The following is a 21,292-nucleotide window of genomic DNA, read 5'->3' as shown; positions in this document are numbered from 1 at the left end:
CGTGTGTATGCAAATTTTCACTGAAGCAATCCCCTTCGCTCCCGGCTGTTTTACTAGATTTTGACTCATTTTGCAAGGCCCACAAAATACTGTGTTCTATTGCTATAAGAACATGAAAGTTTCATCGGGGGGAAAAAAGCACATTTCTATCTGTTTCCGTTTAGCAGCAATTAGCATTAGAATATAGCTAAATTTCATCATTATTCCCTAATCTGTATAGAACTGTGGGTAAATTAGCTTTTTTTTTCAACATGACCTTGGTTGATCTCGTTTGCTCTGCTGCCACCTGCTGGCCGTTTTTTGTAATAACTACCATTTCCTCAACCGTTCTCTGCAGTTGAAATGCTGCATCAAAGCCTTCTGTATGCTCTACATTTAAAAAAAAAAAAAAACAACAACAACGTATAAATACGTCTTTGAGACACTTAAAACATTAAAAGCAGCTTCCTATTCGCGACACCATGACGCAGGTCCCGGATGTTGTGTTCCGCAGCACCGTCGGGTACAGTTTACAGCAGTGGCGATCCGAAACTGTCAGACCCAGAATACCTGAGAGGAAGGTCAATGTTGTCAGTTACAACCTTGCCGGTTTTCCCACCACAAAAGCAGTGCGGTAGCTATTATGCTGGTTAGCACCTATGCGGGTCTATGCTGTGTTTTTTTTTTTTGTTTCGTTTTTACAGCAGGGTTCAACTACACTCTAAAAAGAGGAACACATTTAAGGTTAATCAGAGAATTGAAAAATAAAATTGCTACAGACGCAGCGTCTGCAGTGATGCGGACGCTGTATCGGTCCGTTGTGGTGAAGAAGGAGCTGAGCCGAAAGGCAAAGCTCTCGATTTACCAGTCGATCTACGTTCCTACCCTCACCTACGGTCACGAGCTGTGGGTCGTGACCGAAAGAACAAGATCCCGGATACAAGCGGCCGAAATGAGTTTCCTCCGCAGGGTAGCCGGGCTCTCCCTGAGCGATAGGGTGAGAAGCTCGGTCATCCGAGAGGGACTCAGCGTCGAGTCGCTGCTCCTCCACGTTGAGAGGAACCAGTTGAGGTGGCTCGGGCATCTGGTTCGGATGCCTCCTGGACGCCTCCCTGGGGAGGTGTTCCGGGCATGTCCTACCGGCAGGAGGCCCCGGGGACGACCCAGGACACGCTGGAGAGACTATGTCTCTCGGCTGTCCTGGGAACGCCTTGGGGTCCCGTCGGATGAGCTGGCTGAAGTGGCTGGGGAGAGGGAAGTCTGGGCTTCCCTGCTAAAGCTGCTGCCCCCGCGACCCGACCCCGGATAAGCGGAAGAAGACGGACGGACGGACGAATTGCTACAGTGAGAAGGTGCCCGTACCGTTGGGCAAGACGGTGGAGCAGAGCAGGAAGAAAACCACCAGCTGGAAACGACCCCACGTTCCCAGGAAGGCCACGCTGCTATCATAGTCCCGCCTAGTCCCTGTTCAAGTAAGTTCTTTGGGGGAATTATCCATAAATGCAGCTGATGTATACATTTGTTTATTTTTATAGCTGGATGGATGTTTATATTTTTACGCGAGAGAACACTCACACTCCCTGCGGCCATTAGTGTTAACAAGTTCACAGATTCAATGTACCGGGACTTGTCTCCATGGCAATGAATGAATAATGATTATTTTGGCACACAAGCATTCATTCGTTTTGTCTTCATTTGAGCGCTCCGATACACCTGGCTTGAGCAAGGGGCGTTGACGTCAAAATCCACATTTATATTGGGTGGCTTGACAGAAATTGCACTTGTGTAGTATAATTATATAGTAATAATTATGTATTATTGTATTTGCATATAATAAGTGCTGGGAGGGTTACTTTGGACCACAATATTAAAGTAAAGTCAATTGAATAGATATGGACTGGTCACCAGTCAATTTCAGGTCACACACGGACAAACAAGGGCTTTCATACTCTATATGTTGTTTTGGTGACATCACTTCCTCCCAAAAAAGCTCGAGTACATCCAGTCAGACCAACATTGTATTTATTTCCTAGTGAGCATCCGCGACACGGATCATGTGACCACTTGACCACGTGTTGGTCGGTCAGCAGCAAGTCCAACCCGGGGATTGACTCTCCCGCCGCCGTTATGAGGTGGCGGCCTGTTTGTTGCGGAAGGTGTCAAAGAAGGCCATCATGCCTCTGCGAACGCCCACGCCGCTGCTATGGCCACCATTTCCCTTCCGGGGCGACACGTTGAAAGCGGCGCCATCCATGGAGTTGGCGCGTTTAACTTTGGGCGCAGTGGCGTGCCAAAGTCGGCTCCTGGGTGGCGGCGTCTGAGCCACCAAACACTTCTGATACTGAACCTGAAAGGACCACGCGTCCATTATCAGTGGTGGTAAATAACCAAGTAGAGTAAAAATTCTACTTAAGTGCATCGTGTGAGTAATTGTCACTGATCTGAATATATGACTGATAGCCCACACATGCCCGTGCAAGCCGTTGAAGTCACAGGGCGGCCATCTTACTCCTCCCATCTCACGAGCAGACTACTGTATACGGTATACGTACAGATGAGACATATACAGCTCGTAGGCAGTTAGTAAAGGGCCGGGGGCGAGGGTGGGGGGGGGGGGGGGGGGTGGGGGGTTGTGGTGGGGTGGTCACTATTTTTGAACAAGTTAAAAAAGCTGCTTTGAAAACCCCCTTTTTCTTTTATCGCTCAGTTCCTTAGACCCCAATATTAGATTAGGCAGAGGTAACTTTTGTTGAATTACAGGCATCATTTATACATGTATTTAAGGCAAGTTGTAAAATGTCTGAAGTCCTCTTGTTTATGTTTAACTCGTTGACTGCCAAAAACGTTAAATAACGTTTAGTAAAATCCTAGGGAGGAGTGCCAAAGACGTTAAAAGACGTTTGTTTCAAAACAGAGGTGAAATTAACCATTTTCTATTGTTGATTACTGAAAAACGGAATAAGGTAGAAACAAACTTTTTTTTTCTGATGAAAGATGAGAGTCCAATCTTTTCATTTGGTAGTATGTGTGTTTCCATAGTCCAAACACATAATTTTCTGTGGACCTTGAAAGATCAGTCAAAATGCTTAAATCGGCTGGCACTGGCGACATCCCGTTTCTGAAAACGTCTGGCAGTCAAAGAGTTAACAAATACATCATAAATGATGCTGTTTCTACTAAGTACTGTCTCAAATGTCCTCCAATTTCCATAATGCAAATGTATAGGATCGTATGCCGAGAAACGTTTATTGGGAGGAGCAATATGGCGGCCTGGCGGCTTCAAAAGTCTTGGCCTATCCAGTCATAGATTCAGAGCAGTGGTAATTTTGCCCTCCCTGATGAACAGTAATGCTAAACTAGACTAAGCTAAGCTACATTAGCTTACCATGCACGCTGCCTGGACGGCCTCGGACAAGAGGCCGGCGTCCGGCTCGCACCAGAAGACGTGACATTCGAAACGCTGTCGGCCGCCGTCCACGATGACGGCAAAGGTGCGACTGTCATGGCCGACGCCCAGGAAGCTGAGGAAACGCACCTGACACGCCCACACTGGCTCCTCACCTTCCTGCTGCTGCACATAAAAGTTGCATCATATGTTTTTTTTTAAAAGTACATCTAGGTAGCACAGGAGGTCGTATCAAAATAAAGTGTTCCTTAGACAAAATGTTTCACTTTGTTGTATCAGAATGAAAAAGCAAGTCCGCCTGGGTAACACAGAAAGTTCAAAATAAAACAAGAAAGAACAAGAACATTTCAAAATACCTGAGACACATACTGAAAGTTGTCCCCGATTTTTTTAAGTCCACCTTTCTATATATAAAATATATTATAGAAACAGGAAGTTGAAGCAAAACAAACAACAACAACCAAAACAACACAATCTGTATGGGACATAAGAAGTTGCAACAAAATACAAGTGATTGATTTATTTTTTTTTAAACATCCAGTTGGATAGGGACAGGAAGTTGAATCAAAAGAGAGCGAGTGTACCTTAAAGACAGACAGGAAGTTGTCGGTCACGTGGATGACAGTTGCCTGCCACTCATGGCGGTGGGTGGAGTTCATGATGCTCTCGATGGCCAAGTTTAACACCTCCATGCCTGCAACATACAAATGCACATACGCACGCACACACATGCAGCGAGTGATTCAAAAGGGGGCGTGGTCCAGGCTGTCATGTGACGTTGGCGTCGGGTACCCATGCCGCGGGACACGGCCAAGTTTCCGACGTAGTGGACATCAAACTTGTGGACGCCCTCAAGCCCCGCCTCCAGGAAGTCCACTGAAAGACACATGTAAGGAGGAGGGGTCAGCGGACGGGCGGCCAATCAGAGCGGAGCGGGCGAAGTGACCTGTCACCTTGCCGGGGCAGGTCCTCGGGCGAGATGCTGTCCATGGAGACAGAGCGGAACGTCTGGTGGGACATCATCTGAGAACGCCAATGGTGTGACATCATCATCTTGTGGCGCTGCACTTAAATTCGTTTACTCATTCGCTACTCGCGAATCAAAAAATTATTTTGGAAAACTACTTGGGTGCCATGCCGTGCGTGTGTGACAAATCATGGCGCGTGACATCATCGCCATGGTGTGCGACGTCATGATCACGGTGTGTGCAGCGTGTGGCGGCTCAGGTGCGACTGACCTGCGAGCACATGTGATGCAGCGCGGTGGCAATGGCCTTGGCGGGCGCGTCGCAGCGGAACACGTGACACTTGAGCACGCAGCTGTCTTTGTCCGCCGCCACGAAGGCAAAGTCCCTGAGGGCAAGCACACGCGTGCACGCACCGGCCGGCGGCCATCTTTGTTTACCTGCGCCACCTGCACCGCCGCGTCGAGTGCTGTGTATGTGTGTGTGCGCGTTACCTGTCCCTGCCAGGTGGGGGCGTGGCGGCATTCAGAGAGACACACGGTGATCAGTGACATGTTAGCTTAGCACAGTGATATTAGCTTAGCTTTTCTTAGTTCAAAAGCCAAGCAGGTGCTCTGTTTCGTGGTGAAAAGGGAGGACAGGTGAGACAGTGAAGGTAGCTTCCTCCCGATTGGCTCACCTGCCGTTGTTGCTGCCCACCCCCCACACGCGGATGTTGATGATTGGCTGACAGTACAAGGGGGTGTGGTCTAACGAGTCCACAAGTGTTAGCGTGTCCCGCTTCAGAAGCAGCCTCATCTCGCGGCCCTGCAGGCAGGCAGACAGACAGGTGTCCGTCGAGAATATCGGACAGACAGACAGACAGAAAGGTGGAGCCGTGTCTCACCTCCCCCAAGACCCCCGGCGCATCTGACTGTCCGGGGGGAACTCCGCAGCCAGACAGCTGCTGGATGACGTTGCCCACCACCAGGCTGCTGCGACCCGGGGACAAGTCGTCCTCTTCCACCTGCAGCCAACCCAGCGAGCGCACCGAGAAGCACTGCTGGACAGACGGAAGATGGACAGACAGGAAAATGGTCCGATGGAGGGACGGACAAATGTGTAGACGGACAGACAAATGGATTAACGTGAAAATAGATGGACGAGATGACGTACAAATATGAAGATAGACAGACAGATGTAATGATGGACCGAAAGACAGACAGACGCAATGATGGGCAAATGGCCGGACAGACAGATGTGACAAGAGACAGATGTGGAGAGAAAGGAGGGCACACAGAGGAGATTAAATTAGATTAAGCCGAGATTAAATGTGACGCACGTGTGTGTGTGTATGCGTGTGTGGTCATACCTGTGAGCTGTTGTCATGGTGACAGGGGTCGTCGGATCTCCAAGACCTACAACCACAACAAATACACATTGGGTGCACACCGTGTACGTATGCATGTGTGTGTTTGTGTTACCTGGTGTCAGGTGGGACTGCACTGCAGCCTGGTGGTCCTTGGTCATCACTCTAAGAGCAAACATCACGAAAGAAGAATTAGAAGAAAACAAAGCAGAAGTTCTACCTGACAGGAAGTTGTATTCACCCGAGATACAGATGAAAGAATCGTACCTATGACACAACACAACAAGAGAAGAAGAGTTCATACCTTTGCATCAGGCTGCGGCAGCATCGGCTTCCCGTCAAGGCGAGGGTGTTGCCACTGGGTGGCGCCGGTGGGCACGTGCCAGTAGTAGGTGCCCGTGGAGTCGTGGATGGTCCTCCAGCCAGAGGGAAGGTCCGGGTCCAACAGAAGGTTCTGGTCGGTCCAGATGTTGTCTAACGCACCCAGGAACACCAAATGTGACATCAAAGTCGGTGTCTGCCACTAGATGGCAACATCGAGCTTCACAACATCCATCCGCCATCGGTTCACCTCACAGTCAAAGTACTGCTACAATTGTGTTTTCTGTTTTGGATCCGACTTTTTTCCCCATACCTCAGCATGTTGTTTCTGATTCGTCTTTGCGTTAGCATTTCCTGCGTGTCCCATGATCGCAAATCAATCACACACAACAGGAAGTGGCTAAAGAGGCTTTAATAATTAATAAAGAGGGGCAGACAGGAAGTGCAGCAGGAGAGGTTTCTTTTCAACCTCATCTTCATCTTCTTCTCCTCCCTTAGCTTCAATTTTACTTTAAAAACCACCGCTGGTGTGTGTGCATTTCCTGTAAGTCTTGTTGGCGTGTGAGAAAGTTGATTTAACGAAAAGCTCTTACCATCACAGTTGACAATGATGATGGCCAACATGTAATCCTTGCCCATCATGGCTCCACTCAGCCGCTTGCCCTCCAGAGTGCACAAACGCTGCACACACACTCATAGGCCCGCACGCATACACACACACACTAACTCATAAACCTGCACACACAAACACACACACATAAAATGGATGAAGGTCCTTCAAGTTCTCTGCATGTCTTTGTTTCCACGGCAACAGCATCAGTCTTGTCCTTGTGTGATGGTGTCTTCTTGTCTCACTGATGGAGGCACTACCACTCCCTCCCGCTCTTCTCCCTCACGATGACGTCAACAGTGCCCCGTGTTGGCACCTCCTTCCGGTGACGTCAAAGGCGCACGGTTCTCGCTCCTCCTTCCGATGACGTCGTGCCACCGCCGCGTCAACTCCCCTTTGTTCCTCAAAATCCTGAGCGGAAAGTTTTTTTGTTTTTTTTTATTTATTTATAAATTGTTGGGTTACAAATGTGAATGTGAGAATGTCGAAATCTTTGGAGACGAGAAACGTTTTTTTTTTTTTCAAAATGGTTTTCAAAACCGTTCAGAACAGAGTTAATTATGTTTAGAGGGTGTATTTTTACATTAAAGTAATTTAAAATGGAAAAAATGGAACATCGTTTTTCTGTTGATTGTTGTATGCGGAGTACTTTGCGACAGACAGACGACACTTTACGGCACTAGCTACACTCTGCTAATCTGGTTGCATTACTGCACTGGTGTCATCGAAGACTGCCTCCTAACCCGGAAATAAAACAACCTTGTGTTTGAATGTAGATTTTGTTTGTTTGCCGGTTATCTAGGCGTTTAGTCTCCTCAACTTTGACACATAATGGGGGATATGTACGTCAAACCAGGTATGAAGGCTAAGAATATGAAGTAAATTAGCAAATACGTAAGATGTTCTGTCGCGCTAACAGATAGCTAGCAGCTATCCTGACACGTCACAGTCGATGTGTTGCCATTTACACAGTACAGCATAAGTCTGGTCTTATTTAAGACTTAAGACGTTGTGAAAGTTTAATTATACATCCCACGGAACGCAGTAATTCACAAAGTTTCTTGTCTATTGTACGTGTAAGTATGAACGTGTGGTCGTCCAGGTAACCAGGAACGAGGATGGAACGACCCCCCTCAGTTCTCCTACGGCCTCCAGACGGCCCGCACGCCACAGAGGAATCTCCTGAACAAGAGGCCCACGCTCCCAGGTCTCATAACGTTTCTTGTACAAATAGAGCGTTTGTCACACTACACTTGTGTAGTGGCACTGGTAACGCATTGTGGTGGACATGTCTACAGTCAGCACATTATGTGTGTTGTCATTGTATTCAGTGGTGTCGTGGTCCTTGGAGAAGTGGGTATACTCTCCATGTTCACCATTTATTTAATTTTTTAATTTTTTTTATTAAAGCAGTCCACAAAAACGTCCTGTTTTGGAAGCGGTGACACGTAAGAATAAAAAAATCGGTCATTTGTACTTGTGCAGAATCTTATACTATTTGTCCCCATGTGTTTTCATTTCACCAAAATTTAAATCTCAAGTGCCAGCCTGTAGCAACCGTAAACCTTAACTAGAGCATGTAGTTAGTGTGTAACCGTCAGCCTCCACCCCAGGAATCGAATCCACGTCGCGACCAAGTCTCCCGTGTACGAGGGCAAATCAGTTCACTTGAGCTAAATTTCTGTGTCACTGTTGTGGCTCAGGGAAGCATTTGAATGATAGTTTTCCTCGACATGACCCGCCCTACTCTGCCTCCGATTGGCTCATCAGTCCTCATGCTAAAAGTTAACCAATCTCATCAGTGTAGTCAGGGGGTACCAGCCAATTAGAGGCAGAGGAGGGTAGGCCATGGCTGAACGGTGAGCATCAGGGGGGATTTAGAAGTGAGTTTACTCAATGCTGACTGAAAAAGAAGTGCCCGCGTATACCCAGGACTACACCACTGATTGTACTGTTAGTTCAAGCTTTGTGAATGTGCAATGATGTACACTTGTATTGTTAGTCACAGTGAAGACCACACTGGTTGTATGTAGGGCAAAATGGTTCATCACAAGTATTTGCATTAATACTAGAATCGCAATTAATAATCACAATCAAGTTAGGGAAACCAAATTTTCTGCACTGCTCTCCCACACACAATATGGAAGTACTTGTTAGTGAAAAATTCAAATAAATGTATCATGATTTTAGAATAAATGATCATTTAATAAACAAAACAATAAATTAACCAATAATTTTGAATAAATAACCGAATGGCTAACAATATATTCTCGTAAATTACTTTTTAAGGCTGGTGAATGAAACCTTAAGAATACTTTGTATATATATCTCGTCATGATTGTCTTTTCTATGATTGTGTTGGTCAATAGACGCCACAGCCCCACCTACCACTCCACATTCCAGCCCTTCAGGTCCACCGCCATGTGGCTTGGCCCCGCCTCCTGCAGGTCAGCCCCCGCTGCTTTGTTGGAGCCAAATCACGGATGTTGTTGTCACGTGGCACAAAACGTCTCCTCGGACATCTTTTGTTCATATAGGCCGCGCGCCCGACTGGAAGACCACGCCTCCTGCAGCCGTCGCGGGGCCGGTAAGCATTCAGGGCAACGAGGACCAAGGCCAATCGGAGGCCGAGCCTAACGTGGAGAGCGTGGTGGAGGTTTTGGAGCGAGCGCTGGCCGAGTGCAGACGGGATGTCGCGGTGAGTTGTGTGACCCATTGATGATGTCATCAATGATAGGTTGAGTTCGAACGTGAGGTTTGTTGTTTGCACAGCCTCAGGTGTGTAACGACGTGGAAAAGAGACTCCGCCTCTTTAAGGACAGCTGGATATCGGGTCGACTGAGTCTCCCCGTGAGGAGACGCATGACCGCCTTGTCTGGAGGTTGTGTGTCCGTCTGACTGACTGTTGCGGTGCCTGCCTGTTTTTGACTGTGTTGCACGTGTGCGTCTCCAGAACTGCAGGCGGGACGCTGGGACCAGGCCAATGAGATCCATCGCTCGTTGATGGTGGATCACGTGACGGAGGTCAGCCAATGGATGGTCGGCGTGAAGCGACTGATCGCAGAGACCCGAAAGCTGCATGAGACGCCCCAGGTCTCGTCAGACCACATGGACGCCTGTCAGTCGTGACCTTTGACCGAATGACGGTGGCTTGGGGTCAAAACTGAGGAGGGGGAGAATGCTGTTGCCATAGCAACCATCCAACAACCGACCAATCACAGTCCTTTACTACCAAGTTTAATTGTTTTTTTCTGGACGTTGACGATAATAAAAATATATATATATATATATGACGACGTCAAAAGTGTCACTGATGACTTTTTTGCTCTCGAACAATCCATGTGTGGCCTGCAAGGACCACGTGTGACCAGCAGGGGGAGGCAAAGGTTTATTTGTGTGTGTGTTGGTAGGGGAGGGAAACAAAAAACCTGCTGGAGAAGATCTTGGTTGACTAATCACGTGACCTCTTTTGGAAAGAATCACGTGACCCATGGAGCAGGATCATACCTTGAACACGTGGGCGAGGTCAAAGTGCGTTAAATGGAATATTTTGTGTGATATATAATATTTTTCACAAGGTGCAATATTTTTGCACTTTTTTTTTTCTTGACAGGAGCTGCAGCCTCGGCATCGGCAAAGTGAGAGGATGCAGTTGCCATGGCGATCCTACATGCGCGCGTCCCGGCCCGCCATTGGCCGACTGTAATGGGGGTAGGAAGGGGTGGGGGGGGGGGGGGGGCTGAGTAGGCGGGAAGCAGAACCTGGAGAGGAGCCGCTCTTCGCCATCCCCTCCATCTTCTTCGTCATCTTCTCGCTTGTGCTGAAACAAACCGGTCTCATTCTCCTCTTTCTCTGCTCCAGCCAGCTGCTGACCTTCATCATCATCATCATCATCATCATCATCCCCACCATCGCCTGACCCTCGCCCCGCCACCAGGTCACCATGGCAACGGTCATTTGCACTCGTTTCACCGAGGAGTATCAACTGTACGAAGAGCTGGGAAAGTAAGTTGATTCTTTCGTTTGTGCTGATTGTGTGGATAAAGGAGTTCAGAACTGACATTATGTTGAAATGCGCACTTGGATGGATAGGATGGAGGGATGCTTGAATATCAGATGAGTGATGGAGGAATGGACGGATGAGTGTAACACCTCTCTGACCTCATCCCACTCACCACCTTCACACACACGCACACACACAGGTCTCTTACATAAGACGTGTGGGTGTACTGTGCAGAAGCAACAGACATATTTCGTCATTGATTTGATATCCAGCAAAGCTGCATGATAATCAGCAGCATTCAATCAATCAAAGTATTGATCACCTGATTACAATCTCTTCTCCCTTGCTTCCTTACTCATGTGACGATTTTCCCCATTACCTTTCCTTATTTTCTTTGCTCCTTTATCTCCTTGTTACCTTGAACCCTTTTTTTTTTTCATTTCTCTCTTGCTCCCTTGTTAATTTGCTCCCTTAGTCCTCTCTCTCTTTCCCCCCAGTTCCTTTGCTCCTTGTTTCCTTTCCTGCTGGTTTGCTTCCTTCCTTGTCTCCTTGTTACCTCGCACCCTTGTTCCGTTTCACCCATAGCTCCTTGATACCTTGTACGCTTGTTTCCTTTTTTTCCTTTCTCTCTCCTTTCCTTATTTCCTTCCTCCCTTGCTTACTTTCTCCATTGTCAATGTATTCCCTGACTCCTCTCTCCTTGCCCCCTTGTTTCCTTTCCTACTTGTTCCCTTTCTCCTTACACCCTGGCTTCGTTTCCCCCTTATCACCTTGCTTCCTTGTTTCATTCCTTTCTTACACTCTTCTTTAATTTCTCCCTTGTTTAGCTTTCCTTCATATGCTTCCTTGCCTTCGTTCCCTCTCCCCCGTTTCCTTGTTACCTTGCGTCCTTGTTTCCTATCACACTCGTTTGCTTACTTTCTTGCTCTCGTATCTCCTCGCTCCTTTTTCCCCTTCTCCCTTGTTTCCTTTTCTCCCTTTCCTTTCTCCCTGCATCCTTTTTTACTTTCTCCCTTTTCCCTTGCTTCCTTGTTTCATGACTCTCTTACTCTTCTCTTTCTTTGCTCACATTTCCTTATTGGCTTATTAGTTTTCCTTCTGTTTCCTTCTTTCCTTTATCCCTTCTTTCCTTGCTCACTTACTCTCATCTTTCCCTGCTTCCTCATTCCCAGCCTCCCGTTTCCTCGCTCCAGCACTTCCCTTGCATCCTTCCTTCATTTCTCCTTCACTCTCCTCTTTCCTTGCGTCCTTTCTTTCTTATGTTCTTTCTCCCTGCATACTTGTTTCCTTGCTCTCTTCCCTTTCGTGTTTAGCTGCTCTGCTCCCTTGTCTCATTTTTCCCGGTTTTCCTTGTGTCCTTTCTCCCACAATTGATGAAGTTGTGTGTGTGCGTGTGCGTGTGCGTGCGCCGACAGGGGTGCGTTCTCGGTGGTGCGCCGCTGCGTGAAGGTGCTGTCGGGTCAAGAGTTCGCCGCCAAGATCATCAACACCAAGAAGCTGTCGGCGCGAGGTGAGACTCTTCCACTTGGCTGTCTGCGGTGAGCGTGGGAAAAGTCGACACTTTGTGGCCGGAAGCGGACGCGGGAAGTTGCGCGCGCGTGGGTGTGGTCTGCTGCGGCCCGACGACGTATTTGCCCAACTTCTTTTTTCTATTTTCATATTTGCCAAACTTTAAATGTTCTCCTCGTCTCTCTGTGTGTCGTCAGATCATCAAAAGTTGGACCGTGAAGCTCGAATTTGCCGCCTGCTCAAGCACCCCAACATCGGTGAGTCGCCGTGGGAGAAAAATGCCCGAGCATGACGATGATGAATTATGGACGCCGGGCTCGTCGCCATGTCATCCATTATTCATGTGATGTCGTCGTCATGTGACCGAGATATGGTTGGAGAACAGAAACACTGACTGAGCGTTGACATATTTGACTTAGACTCATTTAGATTTGTATTATTCTTAAAACAGAACTAATTCAGAAATATAGTTGTTCATTTTTTTTATTCATTTAGCTAATTCAATGATTTTGTAATTGATTTATTCTAAACATTGAAATTGATAACGAGTGAAAATGTATTAAATAAAATAATGAGTTAATTGATTACCGGTAAATTAATTATTTATAGTCAAATATACTAATATTAGTCAATTAAATTCTACACATCCATTCATCCATTTGCTACTTGTTTATAGTGCAATTAATGAGAAATACTAAAAAAATATATACATATTAGTTAAAATACACAATTTGACATTTTGCAGATTAATTCAGTATTAAAAATAAAAAAAAATCAGTTAATTGCCTAAAAATAGGAATCACTAGAAATAAATATTAGCCAAATGATCAATTTTACATCTGCATCCTGACAACATTTTGGTTATATAATCATCAGTACATTCATTGTAAATATTTTTTTTTAAAAGTACATACAAGAAGATTAAACAAATACATACACATTCATAATAATAAATAACACATCATTGCTGAAACCATTGGTACATCAATTATAAATAGTAAATGAGTAAATTGAGTAAAAAAACATACTTGATAAATTATTTGTAAATGAAATTTTAAAACATCTTGGTTTAAAAAAAACATTCAAAATTTAGGATTATGTAATGAATTAGTTATTTATAATATAAAGTAAAACTGTAACCAAAGAAAAATAACTATATGTAAGATACATAATGCAGTTTTGTAACAAGCCAGAAGACAAAGTTCTATCCAGAAGAACCTTCTGTTCAGCGACTCTCGTTACTTACAGGAAGTTCTCAGCCACCAACTTCAGCCAATCACACACCTCACACCTCTGACCTTCATCCTTCTCTCATGTCACATGACCACCTTACATTGAAAACATGACACACGCTAAATGCAAGACGCTGCATTTATTTTATAATAGCATGTGGAAGCAGGCCTGCTGCTGCTTCTGCCCACACACGCGCGCGCGCACACACACACCTGCGTTAAAAAAGCTCTCAGAGAGAAACAATTAGATTTTTCTCTCCAAACACTCCTACACACTGCACCAGTGTTGTGTGTGTGTGTGTGTGTGTGTGTGTGTGTGTGTGTGTGTGTGTGTGTGTGTGTGTGTGTGTGTGTTGTCGGGAGGCTTTTGACGCTTTCACCTAAAGACACTGTTGCCTGGCAACACACACACAGACCGAGTTATGTTATGTAAGCCTCCTCGGTATCGGTGGAACATCACCCGCCCACACAGAGCTGCCATTGGCCGCTTGGCCGCATCGAACGTTCTCATTGGCCACTTCGGTGCACTGAGGTCATTTTCCTCTCAAGCGCACCTGCTCGCCGTCCAGCGTGCAAATGAAAAAAACACAACCCGCTGTTTAAAAACACGCCAAATGCTCCTTTGAATTGCCGAAACCACACAAAAGTCGTGTTTGATTTTTCTTTTCCATGTTTCCTCATTTGCTCCTTTGCAGTGCGACTTCATGACAGCATCTCGGAGGAGGCTCATCATTACCTCATCTTTGACTTGTGAGTCGTCTTAGCCGACCTCTGACAAATGATGTCATGGTTGGTGCGTTCATGACCGCCGGAAAGCTCCGCTTCATATTGTGTGCGTGCGTGCTTGTGTGTCAGGGTGACAGGTGGCGAGTTGTTTGAAGACATCGTCGCCCGAGAGTATTACAGCGAAGCCGACGCCAGGTGAGCAACCAACAACTTGCATTAGCTTTAGCTAGCATTTTTAGCGTGCTGTTTTTCACCTTTGACCTTTGGATTTTGTCAACAGCCACTGCATCCAGCAAATTCTGGAGGCGGTGCTTCACTGTCACCAGATGGGCGTCGTCCACCGCGACCTGAAGGTTTGCCCTGACTCCTCCTCCTTTGCGTGGTTGTTAGCGAGGTTAGCATACGTGTCGCTATTGTTGTCGTCGCGCAGCCGGAGAATCTGCTGCTGGCCTCCAAGTCCAAGGGGGCGGCGGTCAAGCTTGCAGACTTTGGGCTCGCCATCGAGGTGGAGGGCGAGCAGCAGGCCTGGTTTGGTGAGATGACGTCATCATCTTCATCACCATGGTTGTCATCGTCATCATCATTGCGATCATCATCAACATCATGCCTGATAGTGTAGGAAACACACAACTCACTTCATTGGTATCGCCATGACAACCACTTAGCAACTATGTTGCTAAGGCAACTGCGTTGTGTGTGCGTGTGTGTGTGTGCCGGTGTCGTTAGGCTTCGCTGGGACTCCCGGATATCTTTCTCCTGAAGTTCTCCGCAAGGATCCTTACGGGAAGGCCGTGGACCTTTGGGCCTGTGGTCAGATTCCAACCGTCTCCACCGTGTCTCCTTCACTTCCCTACTCGTCTTCTCTCTTCTCTTTCACTCCTCTCCATGTTGCCTTCCTTCGCTCTTCTCTTCATCTCCTGCCCGCAACGTCTCCTTTACTCCTCTCCTTGTCACCTTCTCGTCTCATCCACTCCTTTTCCTTGTCTCCTAATGTCCTTCTTGTCTCTTCATCTCTTCTCTGTGTGTCGTGTATGTTGTTCTCTCTGTTCATCACCTTCTTTCCTCCACTTGTCTCCTTGTTTCCTCTCTTCAGGTGTGTCCTGTCTCCTGGGGTGTGTCTTTTGTGTCCTCAGGTGTGTATTGTCTTCTCAGGAGACGTATGTCTCCTCGAGTGTGTCTTTAAGTGTGTTTTACATGTCTTCAAATTGTGTTTTTGCATCCTTACATGTGTCTTTAGAAGTGTCCTCACTTGTCTGTTTTCCGTCCTCAGATATGTTTCCTTGTTCTTCATCCTCAGATGTGTCTTCAAGTGTATCTTGGACTGTCTTCAGTTTTGTCTTTTGTGTCCTGACGTGTGTCCTCAGTTGTCTGTTTCGCATCCTCAGATGTCCCCTTTTATGTCCTTGGTTGTCGTCTTTTGTGTCCGTTTTGCGTCTTGAGATGCGTCCTGTCGTCCTCAGATGTGTCTTTTTTACGCCTGTAGGTGTGATCCTGTACATCCTTCTGGTGGGCTATCCTCCCTTTTGGGATGAAGACCAGCACCGTCTGTATCAGCAAATCAAAGCGGGAGCGTACGATGTACGAGGTCACACGGTCACGTGGCGCCGTCCACAACCGCGCACACGCCTGTCGTTTGCCATGACGCTTTGCGACCTTGTCCTTTGCAGTTCCCGTCCCCCGAGTGGGACACGGTGACTCCCGAGGCTAAAGATCTGATCAACAAGATGTTGACCATCAATCCGGCCAAACGCATCTCGGCCGCCGAAGCCCTCAAACACCCCTGGATCTCTGTGAGCGACCGCTGGCCTCTCTCGTGATTGGTCGAGGGTGACGTGTATGTGTGTGTTAACGTTTGTGCGTGTGTGTGCGTGCGTGCGCTGCAGCATCGCTCCACTGTGGCGTCCTGTATGCATAGACAGGAGACGGTGGAATGTCTGAAGAAGTTTAACGCCCGCCGCAAGCTCAAGGTAGGAAAGGCGGGGCTTCCGCTGTGATTGGCTGGCAAATATTTGCGATGTCGCTGTTTCCATGGTAACAAGTGTGCATCATTGCGACTATTTCCAGCCAATCACAATTCACATCACTCGTTAGTCTACTTGTTCCTTACCTACTTCCGTGCTCCATATTTATTTCCCTCCTTCCGTCCTTCTTTCATCCCCTTCTTTTTGCCTTCTCTCCCTCTTTCCATTCTGCTCTCCTTGCTTCTCCACAATCTACTTTTCCCCTCTTGTCCTTTCTCTGCAACCTCCCCTCCTTCTTATTCCCCTTACTTTCTACTTCCTCCCTTTTTTTCTCTCCTCTTCTTCCCCCCTTCCTCATCTCCTCGCTCCCTTGCAGGGCGCCATCTTGACAACCATGTTGGCCACCCGCAACTTCTCAGGTGAGTCAACAGAGGAATGGGGTCAAAGTTCATTTGAAAAAGGCATCTTGCAACCATCGGCAGAGCTGCTGAGCTTCCGTTTTGACCTTTGACTTACAGGCCAACAGCAGACTAGCTGATAGCTTGCACACAATTATCACATTTACACTGTCTGTTTGTGTGTGTGTGCGTTCGTGCGTGTGCGTGCGTGTGTGTATGAGCAGCTGTGGTCACATGTCCATCACCTTGTATTCTATTAATAGCTGCTGTTGTTGTAGATAGTTTCCTCTTCCACAAGCTCACAAAGTCTTGGTCCTGGTCATCATACTCGTTGTAGTTCAAAACCTGGTTCTACTCCTCAACCTATTTTGGGTCTGGGCCTGGTAGTTAACCTGGTCCTACAGGCCTAGACCTGGCCCCGAGGCTATACATGATCTGTCCAAGTCCCAGGGATAAACTGCACTTACTGAAACAGAGTCCTAGTTGTAGTCCTGATCCTGCTTGTCTTAGATTTAGACCCGATACTGGTCCCAGTGCTGGTCCAAGTACTAGTCCCGATCCAAGCCCTGCTCGTCTTCGTCCATCCTGGACCTTATCCTGGTGCGAGACATGATCTGAGACCTGGTCCTCCTACTCCTGGTCCAACCCTACTATCCCTAGGCCTGGTCCCAGGTTTTTCTGTTGTGATGCAGACCAGCCGCGGTATCTGTTGTGTATCTCGAGTCACGTTTGAGGAATGTTTGGTGTCAAGTGTTTGCTAAAAGTGGCCTCGTACGCGACCCCTGCTGCACTCCAAGCACACATAGGCGCATTCACTCGTGGCGTGCTGGACCGCACGCACGCTGCTGGATTTTTTTTGTTTGTTTTTTGTGCAAACTTTGATTTGGATCTTCTTCTTTTTTCTCTCCTGAGACTTTTGATCGCCTGGACCGCAACATGCTATGACTCTACATACATTTTCATAGTGCCATTTAGCAACATAAGTGTTAGGGTTGTTCAAGTAGTCGGTATATAGAGCTAGTGTGGGACGTACATAAGGTTAAGTGTGGGTCTAGTTTTGATAGGTACGTAGAGTGGAGCTCTGGTGGCGAGTATAGAACAGTATAATATAGATCTTGTTTTGCTGGATTAGTAGATCCAAAGATAACATAGTAGTGTTAGGCATAGATCTATTGTACGAGCTTATTTTGGTAGTGCGGTAGATCTAGTCAAGTGCTACGGAGGTCGTCGCTTATATCGAATGTACATAGAAGAGGTGTCGCGTAGAGATCTAGTGTAGCTCGAGTGGTGGTAATGTGGCCGTTGGTCCAGGCGTTGGCGCTCTTTGCGGTTTCCGTGACGCTGTTGTTGCTGTTGTGCGTGTTTGTCGTTGTCCCACCCGCAGGAGGGAAGAGCGGGAACAAGAAGACGGACGGCGTCAAGGTGAGCGGGCGCCACATTGGACCGATCGTTAACCACTTCCTGTAGATTAACGTGTGCGTCCTGTCGCCACAGGAGTCGTCAGAGAGCACAAACACCACCATTGAGGATGAGGACACCAGAGGTACGCACACAAGCTCAAACACACACACTCACACACACACATGCGCACACTCACGTGTGTGTGTGTGTGTGTGGCAGTGAGGAAGCAGGACATCATCAAAGTGACGGAAATGCTGATCGAGGCCATCAGTAACGGCGACTTTGAGAGCTACACGTAAGTATGCGCTTTTATTGTGAAAGTGGCGAGAGGAAGTGAGTCACTTCCTACACTTCCTCCTCAGCAAGATGTGCGACCCGGCCGTGACGGCGTTCGAACCCGAGGCGCTGGGGAACTTGGTGGAAGGCTTGGACTTCCATCGCTTTTACTTTGAAAACTGTGAGCACATTTCCTGTTCCTGCTTACTCACTGCTACTTCCTGTTTACTGATTTTGTGTGTGTGTGTGTGTGTGTGTGTGTGTGTGTTGACCCGTGTGTGTGTGTGTGTGTGTGCGCGCGCAGTGTGGTCCAAGAACAGCAAGCCAGTGCACACCACCATCTTGAACCCTCACATCCACCTGGTGGGCGAAGAGGCGGCGTGCATCGCGTACATCCGCGTCACTCAGTACATCGACGCCAACGGGACGCCGCGCACCGTCCAGTCGGAGGAGACCCGGGTGTGGCACCGCCGCGACGGCAAGTGGCAGATCGTCCACTTCCACCGCTCGGGCTCGCCCTCCACGCTCAGCAAGTATGGCGCGCCTTGATGGGCAGCTAGTTGCAGTAGTTGCTAGTATTAGCTCGCTCGTTGTCTGTACATTTGGAAGCTAAACACTTTTGTTCGTCAGATCAAAATTCACCAGTGAGCTTGTTAGACATTTTAGCAGCTAGCTGGCTAGAACTTGACAAATTAGCAAGCTAAATCTTTAACTGGCTCGCACTTTAGCAGCTAGCTGTGTGAAATTTCTGCAGCTAGCTGGTTAGCCCTTTAGAAGTTAGTTGGACCAAAATACACCAGTGAGCTCGCGACATATTTTAGCAGTGAGCTAGCAAGAACTTAAGAGTTAGTAACCTAAAACTTTAGCTGTTAATTGGTTTGCAGTTAGCTGCGTGAAATTTTAGCAGCTAGCTGGCTAACACTTTAGAAGTTAGTTGGACCAATAGTCACCAGTGAACTCACTAGACATTTTAACAACTAGCTAGCAAGAACTTTAGAAACTGACAGCTAAAACTCTAGCTATTAGCTGGCTTGCATTTAGCTGTTAGCACATAACTCTTGTTTTATCAGCCCTCTCTTTACTATTTTAGCAGTTAGTTGCCGAGGAACGTAGCTGTCAGCTGACTGGCACTGGCTATCACTTTAGCTGTTACCTAGTCAACATGATCGCATCTAGTAGACTTTGGTTGGCTAACACTTTTTTTTTTTTAAAGACGTTAACTCGTCACTTGAGCACTTTGCTATCAGGTTTGTTTACATAAAGTCATTTATTCTTGCATTTTTTTGTCTTCCGTTTATGTTTGTCTAGTTAACTACCTGTGTGGGCAGTCTTTTGACAAGGTCACCGTCGACTTGACGACCAGTTGATTGACAGCAGGCCAGTTCGGTCGACAAACAGGAAGAGGAGGAGTCAAGTGCGGGGCCAAACCACAACAACTCCTTGATTGTTCATCCGTCCATGACCAATCAGACTTTTTTTTTTTTTGCCACGCCCCCTCATTGTGTACCCTTTGATCCGTTTTCATGCGACTGATGAATGACAGGACGCCTCCCTCCACCACACACGTCACAGCGCCGCCCATGTGGCTGGAGGGCTTAGCTTAGCATCGCAAAGTAAAATCGATATTTATTGAATGTAATCGGAGAGGGTGTGTGTGTGTGTGTGTGTGTGTGTGTGTGTGTGTGTGTGTGTGTGAGATCGTGCGTGTGTGCGTTTTGCTAGGTAACCAGCAGGGGGTGCTATGACAGAGTCCGATTGTTGTTTTGGTGATTGCTCCAATTTGCTCCATCCAAACGCTTCCTTCTCTCGTCTCCGACTTCGCGAGCTTCCATAAACACCTGCACTTAGACTCCGCCCCCCTCACAGGTCCGCCTCCTCCTGGCCCTGCACCCTTCACTACACATGGGAGGAGTCTAACTGATTTATGACATAGTAATAATTCAAAAAACAAAAAAATAATCATTTGACGTCTTTGCCATTTTTTTTTTTAGCTTATTAGTCCGATTGAAGAGCTTTAATGATCAATTAGCTTCTTCTTCGCCTTCTGTGTGCGTGTGTTTGCGCGTGTGTGTATGTTATGTTATCTATATGACTGTAGAGTAAGTGTGCGGTAGTGCATTTGTGTATGAATGCATGCATCTGTGTGTGCGCATCTACATATGTGGGTGTATTTTTATGTGTATGCGTGAGTGTTTACAATGTGTTCTTCCGCTTTCAATTGCATGCGTTTGAACTTGCTCAGCTACTTCCTGTTTGGAGCTGCTTTGTAGTCATGTGATTTTTGGCTTGTTTACATCTAGGCAGACACACTTTTGTTTATTTATTTCATTTCCAATTTCATAGCTTGGTGACTTTCAATATGCTGACCGTTCCTGGGATGTTCTTAAATCCGCTGCGTTTGTTTCTCTTTGTTGGCTTCAACTGCTTTGAAAGTGAAATCTCGCGCGCTCAGTGGAAACTTTCCTGCCGTTTTGATTGGCTGATGATGACGTCATCACCTTAATGGACAGGAAACACTTTTTTTGTAGTTTAGTTCAGATTTTTAGCAGCGTTAGCCTGATTTCTGAAGTGTGGGGATTTTTTGGGGGGATGGGGGGTTGTTTTTCTTGTAGGTTTCTGAACCGCTTTGAAAGTGAAATCTTGTGTGCTCAGTGAAAATCTTCCTGCTGTTTGGATGCTGATGACGTTAACACGCGTCACATCAATGGACAGGAAGAAGTTTTTTGGTAGGGTTTTTTAGCTTTAGCGTTATTAGCAGCTGTTGCTTGGCTCTGAGCTAAGACGCTAAGCAGACCAGGGATGCTAAACATGCTAATGGTCACGTCTCTCAGGTGAAGTGACGACACAGAAAATGTAAAAAATACAATAATTTGAAAAATAATTCATGTTGTGACGTGTCAGCGGCTGCATGCTCGCTGCGTAACAGGAAGTGAACACGATGTGTGTGTGTGTGCACGTAGGAGAAAACGTGCACGTGTTTCTCCTGCGTTGTGCAGTGTTGTCGAATTTTAAAAATCAATAAAAAAAAAAGTGGATCAGAACAACCGTGCTCATGTGATTTTTTGTCTTTGCAAAGGATAAAGAATATATGCCAGTGTGTAAATGTTACTATGGTCATTTAAAATATATGGTTGTTTAAAAAACAAAAAGACCTGCA

The 21,292-nt window shown here is 46.9% G+C and overlaps 3 protein-coding genes across 7 annotated transcripts; 2 read left to right on the top strand and 1 right to left on the bottom strand.

Moving 5' to 3' along the window:
* Positions 1-1,984: 1,984 nt before the first annotated feature.
* On the bottom strand, positions 1,985-6,936 carry apbb3 (amyloid beta (A4) precursor protein-binding, family B, member 3). 4 transcript variants are annotated; one of them, XM_077546000.1, is made up of 13 exons: positions 6,613-6,936; positions 6,003-6,172; positions 5,814-5,863; positions 5,702-5,747; positions 5,237-5,392; positions 5,030-5,157; positions 4,845-4,850; positions 4,624-4,738; positions 4,339-4,408; positions 4,178-4,261; positions 3,970-4,079; positions 3,365-3,547; positions 1,985-2,326 (listed from the first exon to the last, which is right to left on the bottom strand). In XM_077546000.1, the coding sequence occupies exons 1-13, from the start codon at positions 6,659-6,661 to the stop codon at positions 2,105-2,107; spliced, it is 1,389 nt and encodes a 462-aa protein (XP_077402126.1). In that variant the 5' UTR covers positions 6,662-6,936; the 3' UTR covers positions 1,985-2,104. The 4 variants fall into 4 exon arrangements, with proteins under 4 accessions (XP_077402126.1, XP_077402123.1, XP_077402125.1 ...); XM_077545997.1 differs by having other exon boundaries at positions 3,365-3,550; positions 6,613-6,935; XM_077545999.1 differs by having other exon boundaries at positions 3,365-3,550; positions 5,237-5,389; positions 6,613-6,935.
* Positions 6,937-7,305: 369 nt separating this feature from the next.
* On the top strand, positions 7,306-9,917 carry sra1 (steroid receptor RNA activator 1). Its single transcript, XM_077546002.1, has 6 exons — positions 7,306-7,485; positions 7,732-7,836; positions 8,999-9,076; positions 9,167-9,327; positions 9,402-9,510; positions 9,583-9,917. Exons 1-6 carry the CDS (start codon positions 7,461-7,463, stop codon positions 9,756-9,758), a joined length of 654 nt encoding a protein of 217 aa, XP_077402128.1. The 5' UTR covers positions 7,306-7,460; the 3' UTR covers positions 9,759-9,917.
* Positions 9,918-10,365: 448 nt separating this feature from the next.
* camk2a (calcium/calmodulin-dependent protein kinase II alpha) lies at positions 10,366-21,179 on the top strand. 2 transcript variants are annotated; one of them, XM_077545995.1, is made up of 18 exons: positions 10,366-10,634; positions 12,048-12,142; positions 12,339-12,398; positions 14,069-14,123; positions 14,229-14,294; positions 14,380-14,452; positions 14,530-14,632; positions 14,826-14,909; positions 15,583-15,677; positions 15,767-15,889; positions 15,983-16,066; positions 16,437-16,479; positions 17,843-17,880; positions 17,953-18,001; positions 18,079-18,154; positions 18,222-18,316; positions 18,440-18,668; positions 19,444-21,179. In XM_077545995.1, the coding sequence occupies exons 1-18, from the start codon at positions 10,573-10,575 to the stop codon at positions 19,445-19,447; spliced, it is 1,434 nt and encodes a 477-aa protein (XP_077402121.1). In that variant the 5' UTR covers positions 10,366-10,572; the 3' UTR covers positions 19,448-21,179. The 2 variants fall into 2 exon arrangements, with proteins under 2 accessions (XP_077402121.1, XP_077402122.1); XM_077545996.1 differs by lacking the exons at positions 10,366-10,634; positions 12,048-12,142; positions 12,339-12,398; ... (3 more) ...; positions 14,530-14,632; positions 14,826-14,909 and adding an exon at positions 15,106-15,232.
* Positions 21,180-21,292: the final 113 nt, after the last annotated feature.

The sequence above is a fragment of the Vanacampus margaritifer genome, chromosome 16 (assembly GCF_051991255.1).
Source record: "Vanacampus margaritifer isolate UIUO_Vmar chromosome 16, RoL_Vmar_1.0, whole genome shotgun sequence".
Classification (NCBI taxonomy): Eukaryota; Metazoa; Chordata; class Actinopteri; order Syngnathiformes; family Syngnathidae; genus Vanacampus; species Vanacampus margaritifer.
The sequence above is the reverse complement of the archived record's forward strand: the minus strand, read 5'-3'. Positions and strand labels throughout refer to the sequence as shown.